The 8,753-nt window shown below is 35.1% G+C and overlaps 1 protein-coding gene across 1 annotated transcript; it reads right to left on the bottom strand.

Moving 5' to 3' along the window:
• Positions 1–1,499: 1,499 nt before the first annotated feature.
• On the bottom strand, positions 1,500–7,420 carry si:ch211-113e8.11. Its single transcript, XM_087237410.1, has 2 exons — positions 7,203–7,420; positions 1,500–3,572 (listed from the first exon to the last, which is right to left on the bottom strand). Exons 1-2 carry the CDS (start codon positions 7,274–7,276, stop codon positions 2,951–2,953), a joined length of 696 nt encoding a protein of 231 aa, XP_087093536.1. The 5' UTR covers positions 7,277–7,420; the 3' UTR covers positions 1,500–2,950.
• Positions 7,421–8,753: the final 1,333 nt, after the last annotated feature.

The following is an 8,753-nucleotide window of genomic DNA, read 5'->3' as shown; positions in this document are numbered from 1 at the left end:
GTGTGAGCAGGGCTTTAGTCTGTTTTTCTTTTTATGACTCTAAAAATGTTGGTAGCTGTTGACTTTTTTTTTTTTATAACCTAGGACCAAATTTCTGCTAAAGCTTTTTAAATGGTTTACTAAAGCAAAGGAAAAAGACACATATCTTGGAAGTCCTGAGGCCGAGTACATGAATGGCTAATTTTCATTTTTGTGTGAACTATCACCTTTATGTTAGTCTGAGTGCGTGAAGCAAATTTGCGCCATCGTGTGGCGTGAATTGGTACTGTAGAAATTAGAGATGCACACGGTATAAATGATCATATTTAAATTAATCTTATTTTGCTTAAATAAATGAATAACTAATAACAAAGCATTTGTTTGAAATGTTACAATGTAATTTAGGCATCACACAGAAAAAACTTCACACGGCATCACACCAAAATTATCTTTTTTTTTAAACATTTTATGATGGCAAAGGAAATGCGAAGGTAGAAGTAGTGGAAACCAAATATATGACACTGACTGACGAAGCATCTTTCTAGTGTTTGATAATATTTTTTGAAAGTTTGTAAAAAAAAGTCTTTTCTGCTCACCAAGACTGCATTTATTTGATCAAAAATTCAGAGGAAAAACAGTAAACTGAAATGTTGGTACAATTTAAATGTCTTGCTAAAATTTTTGCTATTAACCCTCCTGTCGTGTTCACCTCCCGCCCCTTTACTTTTGTGTTCCCGGTTTCTTTTAACTGTTCAGTCAAAAAGCATTCTTTAGCTGTAAATTAGCTGCAGTGAAAATACAAACAGACACTAAAATGTATTACAAAACATACATGTAATGTCATAAAGGTCATAACGTTGGAGGATCGACACAAGCATAGGAGAGATGTGTACCCACAAAAGACATTGCTCAGTCTGAAATGTGTGTGAGTGAGTTGGGGTATTGTGTATGGAAATGTTTTCAGTTTGATGGTTAATTATAGTCAAGATACCCATTCATTTCCTTCAGAGGTCACTTTTGACCGGGAACACCATATGTGTAACATGGACAATTAAAACAAACAGAATTCAAAGAAAGAGGTGATCATCACTTTTACATGATTAAGTGCATACTGTGGAGGATATTATAAGGCCTTGAGGCAATCAGATGTAAAACACAATACCTATGAGTGTTTCAACTTGTAAATTGGTCATATTTGACCTGAACGCAGCAGGAAGGTAACCAACCATTAATTATGACTTTTAGCTTATGCACAAGTTAACAGCCAACATCTTAATAATGGTACTCAGGCACTATAGAGTGACTTAAAGGTGAGAGTTGATCCTTTAACTAAAGTTTTACCAAAACAAATTGATTACAAATAACTATACTTATTACTATAATATCAAAGACGAACGTTTAGCATCAGTAGTCTCATTATTACACTCTTCAGTATCATGTGACCTAAAAATGATCCTAATATGCTCATTTAGCACACCATGAAAATCTTATTAATAGTGTAAAAAAAAAACAGTAGTGGGTAATTTGCAGGGTTTTATTTTCCATATTTGAAATCTAAACATTCTTTATAAAGGTCTTTACAGTCACAGCCAACCAGTTTAATACATTTAATAAATCTTTGATTAATAAAAAGTACTAATATATTTTAAAAGTACTTCTGAACAATGCATCTGATTTAAACCAGTTCTATGTAAGGAAAATCTCTATCATATCCAGAAATAAATAAATATATATAACAAACTAAAAATTAATTGTTTAAAAGGGGGAACACACAATGACCAAACACGTTTTAAAGTCATCAAGCAACCAATATGTACCGATATTTTCACTAATATAACAAGTTTTTTATACTACAGACCTACATTTTAATCCTAACACGTATTCATTACATTTTTCCAATGCCAAAAGTATTGAAATTAAAAGCTTATCGAATAGCACAAACTCAGAAAAATAATACATTGAACTAACAACTGCTTGCATTTAAATGACTTGGATTAACAGGGTTTCTAATTTTAGCTCCTGAAATTGAACACAGCTGTTTATTTAAGCTGTGAATATGTCAACTAAAAATATTTCCAACATGTTTTCATGCTTAAAAATTAAATAATTCTTAATTTCCAGATTTCATCTATAATATTCAAGACAATTTTCAATTCACTTTATTTCAGTTCAAAAATTCGCCTCCATAAATTTAGTGGATCAAATTCGGCTGTTAAAATTTGACATTGGCAATATTAAATGCTACTTTTGATGCTTTTATTTGTTTTGTTCCTCACTTATTTATTGGTTTAAACATCTTAAATTAGTCCACCTGCTAGTGAAAAAGCAGCGAGATTGTCAGTCTGCAATCTATTGCTTTTCCTGCAGTTCTCGGATGTAATGTCAAATTTTTAGAGCCGAATTTGATCCACTGAATTTTTGAACTGATATAAAATAAACCCAAAATGACCTTTAGAACATTACACTTCGTATTTTTCACCGGTATTGAATATTTTGTGAGTGAAATCTGGAAATTGAATAAGAATTATTACATTTTTAAGCATAAAATGTGTTTAAAATATTTTTAGTTGAGATGTTCACAGCTTAAATAAACAGCTATGTAAAAATTCAGGACCAAAAAATTACAAATCCTGGCAATCCAAGTCATTAAAATGCAAGCAGTTGTAAATTCGAAGTATTGCTATTTTCAGTTTGTGCTATTCGATAAGCTTTTTATTTCAATACTTTTGGCATTGATTTTGTTCCATACTCCTTTGTCCACTAAACACCTCTAGAGAAAGTCTGTAACACATTTTTACAGACCGATTTTACCTCCTCATTAGTAACACTTAATATTAACACTTAATTGTGTTACTAATAGATAATGGTCACTAAATAGATATAACACAAACAGCATTCAGAGTGTTTAAAACAAAAACAAAAGTGAATAATCAGCCAAAATAGGTCACACAGACAGAAAGCGGTGTGTCTTTTATGGATGTGAGAGTCTGGCATACTGCTTGAGTGCACGTTTAGGTGGAATAAGAGAATCATTCACCCCGACTCTTTTCTTCTTCCTCTGTTCATTGTCCTTCTCTTCATCAGTCTCCTTGTCCTCCTCTCCAGAAGCCAGGGGATCATTTTTGTGTGTAACATTGGTGTCTTTTGGTCCACTGTCAGAAGTGACCTTAAGGTTGCTCTGCAGATCGCTGTCATGTGCAAACTTACATTTGCTCCCAAAGCGGCAGCGTCCGTCCTTCCTGTAGGCCACACAAATGCGCTTCCCGCCAATCTGGGTGGGACGAGCTTGTAAAGTGAGAGGTACGTGTTTCTGCAGGACGTTCAGACTCTCCTCTGCCTTTTCTTTGAAGGGGTTTGTAAACACACTGCTGGCTGAAGAAAGCGCTCCACCTGAGCCCAGAGGTGGAGGTGGGAGTTTTTGTGGGTAAGGACGGACCGATGGGGTGGATGAGGGCTTTGAAAATGGCTGAGGGGCCTCTTGTTGATCTTCGTTTTCTGGATCAGATTCAGAATCACTGGACGGAGATTCCGACTGCAGCAGGAAATTACGGCTTTTCGTCTGCTCTACAGCACTTTCTGGCTTTATGAAGGTGCTAAGCAGAGACAATTCAAGATGTTTATTTAATAAAGTGACACTTGATCATTCTTGATTCATTAAAGGAATAGTTTGCCTTTCTTTTAGTCTGTCATTATTTACTGATGAAAGTGAATAGAGACTATTGCCATCTTATTAGTAATTAGCATATACAACAAACTCAAACACACACACACACACACACGAAGATTGTTAGTTCTATCCTTATAAAAAAAGCACCTTTATTTCATATTTTTCATAATTTAAGTAAAAAAAAAGTGTGCAGTTTAAAGAAACAAATGCAAACTAATCTTGAGTCATTTGAAATTATAATATATGTTTAATACACTGTAAAATTTATATAATCTATTAGACCTGACAGCCTATGTTTTTAGGTCATTGTAATTTATTAAACTTAGTTAACAATGTTCTAACTTAATTTTATAAGTTAGGCAAGCTGTTTTCAATCAGTTTAACATACAGTTGAAGCCAGAATTATTAGCCCCCCTTTTGAATTTGGTTTTCTTTTTTAAATATTACCCAAATGATGTTAACAGAGCAAGGATATTTTCACAGTATGTCTAATAATTTTTTTCTTCTGGAGAAAGTCTTATTTGTTTTATTTCAGCTAGAATAAAAGCAGTTTTTTTTTTAGCTAACCTAATTAACCTTGTTAAGCCTTTAAATGTCACTTTAAGCTGTATAGAAGTGTCTTGAAAAATATCTAGTCAAATATAATTTACTGTAATCATGGCAAAGATAAAATAAATCCGTTATTAGAGAGGAGTTATTAAAACTATTATGTTTAGTAACATGTTGAAAAAAAAATCTCTCTGTTAAACAGAAATTGGGAAAAAAATAAACGGGGGCTAATAATTCTGACTACAACTGTATAGAATAAGTTCAATGGACACATAACGTTAATTTGATTCAGCTTAAAAATTCAAAGCAAATAGGATGTTTTGACAGAGTATTATTATTTATTCATGCTCTTAAATGTATATTGTTTTTGACCCACTTAGTTAGAACATCAGGGTGTCCGTGGGGTCTTTAAAAGTCTTAAATTTCAAAAACTAAATTTTAGGCCTTAAAAAAGTTTTAAATTTACTGCAATATTATATTGTTGGTCTTAAATCATTTTAAACAGGTCTTAATTTTCCTATGTTTAGGTAAAGCTACCCTATTGAGCCAACACCCAATCACCAATAGTCAATTTCAATACTTTTATTTATATTTTTTATTGCAAAGAGAGACAATTCACAACAGCCGTTCGACATTTTAACTGGACTTTTCTCTAATTAAATTCTGAAATCAGGGAAAGAAAACTAAAGCAACAATTTAGGCCTTTTTAGACCGTTTTAAGGCCATTATGAATTAAATATTAGACTTATACAGGACTAAACATTAAAGATTTTTCTAATGGGCCAGTTAGTTCTGTCAATAGTGTTTGTATTAATGGTAGATCAGTTAAACCAGGCATGTCCAAACTCAGTCCTGGAGGGCCGGTGTCCTGCAGATTTTAGCTCCAATTTGCCTTAACACACCAGCATGGCTGTTTCTAGAAAGCCCTATAAAGATGTGGTCACACTAGAGTTTGTGTGTGCGAAATTCTGTTGTAAGGCACTGCGAAAAGGGGCCTTAAAAGGATTAAACAAGATGAATAGATATGAAAGTAAGCGATTGCAGCAATATCTGTCCAAAAAGGTCATGTTATTTTCCTTGATTGGTCTCACGTACTCAAATGATGCGATTCTGCAGGTCAGAGTTCACCAAGCTTGAACTTTGCAAAGCAGCGAACTGTGAAATTTGATGGATGACCTTGCGATTCCGGTCTGAAGCCTCCTTTCCACTGCACACTTCAAGCTACAGCCCGGAAGTCATTCATTTCCAATGGAGAGTAGTCCGGGAGCTGCGTGGAGTTCCGATCATCTCCATATGCGGAAAATTCGGATCCAAACCGAGTTGTGGACCCGTTAAAATATTTGAACTCCTGTAAATAGACCGTATGCGACCGGCCAACCGGATGTGATGTATTCCAGTGTTGTCCAAGCAGGTCCGTGTGCTCGAGATGATAAATAGTACTTTTTTTGGTTATTTTTTTTAAATCAGAAAAAGTCTGTATTTAAAAAAAATATATATATATATATTCATAAATGTAAGTAATAAAGTAATAATTTATTTATTTTTAAATTATGTTGTCTTCACATGCCCTCCCATATTTTTTAACAGTCTGAGTTTCGGGTATTCAGTCATTCATTCAACCATGGTGAACACACAGAGGATAATCACTCTTGTTTTGGCACTCTTTTATTTCGGGCACTGCGAGATTAGCTGCTCCCCCATGGTGCTTGCAGAACTGAAAAGTCTGTGCGATTGCCACAAGGGGGCGCATTCTGACAGTTATGTACAAATGTTGTGTGCAGTGAAAGGCGGTTTGAGCGTCAGACTGAAAACGCAAGGTCATGCGGCAAGCTTCGCAGTTCGCTGTTTGCAAAGTTCATGTGAAATCGCATCACTTGACTGCGTAAGACCAATCAAGGATAAAAACATGACCTCTCTGGACCAATATTTGAAATATGGAGCAATCGCTCGCTTTTTTTAATGTCTGATCATCTTGTTTAATCTCGCCCCTTTTCGCAGCACCGTATGACAGAATTTGGCATTATCAAACTCCAGTGTTAGCTTTATAAGTCTTTCTAGAAACATGGATGCTGGTGTATTGACGCAAGTTGGAGCTAAAATCTGCAGGACACCAGCCCTCCAGGACCGAATTTAAACAGCCCTGCTTTACATGATCTTCCAATAATACAAAAACTATTTACAGAACTAGCTGGCCCAAAACAAAAACCCTTAATGTTTAGTCCTGTATAAATCTAAAATTTCATTCATAATGGTCTTAAAACGGTCTAAAAACTTTGACTTGAAGAAACCTGCAGAAATCCTGAACATACATTATTTTAATTTGATGTCACTTTAATGACTTTTCTGCTGATTAGACTGACATGAATTTAAGATACACTAAATCTTATGTCTTATTTATAATATTGGTATTTTCACACTTGAAGTATTTACGTTACATGTGCTTTAGAATGTAAGTGAACATAAAAATGAAGATATTTCTTTAAATAGTGACAACTTATAACTACAAACCCTTTTAATTAAGCAGTCATGCTATACACTGTAAATAAATACACTTAGTCTTTTATTATTTTCATTATTAAAGCACATCATATTAATAATATAATTTTGAAACAAAATACACAAAATGAGGTAATGTTGCAAATTAAATGAGCTCTTTCCCACATATAGAAAGTGAATGGTGACTACAACCCTCAAGCATTATTTTCGGTGAAAAGAGAAAATGAATTTAAATGTATATCTGTTCTTTCAGCACACAAACCTTTAAAATCGTTTTAGAGGACTTAAAATACAGTGTATTGACTACTTGTATTGTGATTTTCGTCCCTTTTTTGAAGGTGACTGCACCAGTAGCTATTCACTTCACTGTTATGAATGAAAGTAAGCAGGTAATAACATGTTCTTTTTTAGTCAATTGTCCTTTTAAAGTATAAAACAGTAGAAATACGCTAACTTACTCCACACTTAACGTTTGTCTTAAAATGTAATATAAATGTTATGAATAGCTCACCCCTTTGGATTGTCCTCTCCTGTCTCCTCGTCTTCTGACTCGGATGAGAGCCCGTATCCCACAAGCGAATTCATAACCACTCAAATACAAGCTACGAGAGATAGAGAAGAACTGTGATCGAAATCTGCTGAAATGCGGTATTAGCGCTCTTGAAGGTTCACGTTAATCGTTTGTTTATCCGGAAGTAGGTGTTTCTTCTCGCTCCCCAGACAGATTGTGTTGTGGAAAAATTCAATGACAGCAAATATGCCACCGTGCGGCTCGGAATGGAATTGCGATAATGATATTGACAAGGTTTATAGGCTATTATTATATAAAATACCAGTCATTTTATACACTGAGGAGTATTATTACCAATTAAGTGTATTATATATGGATTGCAGAGACTTCACTATGGGCTATCAGTTATTTTTTTAATTAAATGCTATTTTTAAATTAAATAAATTATAAATAATTACCTAACACAAAAAATGCTGTTAAAGGTTCAAAAGACCTTGGAGTACTTTTTTGAGATTTTAACAGATTTGTGTGTGTTGAGCATCAGTTGTTAGCACCATAGCAGCATTTTCTCACCCTATGAGAAGAGCCTAGTTCTTAATTATTCATAAGAGCATGTGCTTTCTGAAGGCAAGGCAGACCTGCAAAGCGTGGGGCCCGATGACTGGGTGAGGCCGTGTTCGCAGACTCCACATATGGCACGCAATATTTAGCCATTCATGAAGGGTCTTAAGTGATTGTTTCCCCGTGATGCTGTCAGGGTTGATACAGCAAAGCTGTTTGTGTGCAGCAAGCATTTTTGTCTGAGAGCTGTATGCGAATTGGAGAATGGCCGACTTTGTCTTTTATCAAATGAGTTTGTTACCATTCAGACACATCGACTATATTCGTGCTGCTGTTCAGGCACGTGCACACATAGGGCTCAACCTGTGCAGAGCACATGCCCTTTTTGGTCTTGAATAGAAAGAGCCCTTTCAAAGTGATCTGAAGTGCCCTCGCGACACAGAAAAAAATTATCCTGCACATGCCCCTTTTAAGGTCTCTGCACGGGCCTGCTGCTGTTCGGTATATGTTTAAAATCCTCCAAATAACCGGCAGGGCTAATGGTTGAAATAGACACGGCAAGAGACCTGCTGCACTGCTATACACTGTGTCGGCATTCAGACTTGGGGACTCAGGAGGAGAGAAGTCCTCATTTAGTGTTTATACAAACATGATTATCTTTATGATTATATAAATTGTGGTTATTTGTACATGAAATTACAAATAACATGTGTAGCAGGACATTACTGTTTATTTCATCGCATTTTAACTTTGTAAACTATAAAATCATGGGTCTCCTTACAGTTTGTCTCATTTTGTGACCCAACAGACAGCAGTTGTTCGTTTTACTCTTTCTACCCTGCTATGCTGGTCACGCCCATTCCTCCTTCTGCACACAGCGCTCCATGCCCATTATAAGACATTTTTTTAAAAACATTCTGAGGTGGACTTGAACTGAAAGAGTGGGTTTTGTGACCCTTTAACTGTAATACAATTGTAGTTTTTGTGCTA

Source organism: Danio rerio, chromosome 1, assembly GCF_052040795.2.
Source record: "Danio rerio strain M-AB ecotype USA chromosome 1, GRCz13ab, whole genome shotgun sequence".
Lineage (NCBI taxonomy): Eukaryota > Metazoa > Chordata > Actinopteri > Cypriniformes > Danionidae > Danio > Danio rerio.
The sequence above is the reverse complement of the archived record's forward strand: the minus strand, read 5'-3'. Positions and strand labels throughout refer to the sequence as shown.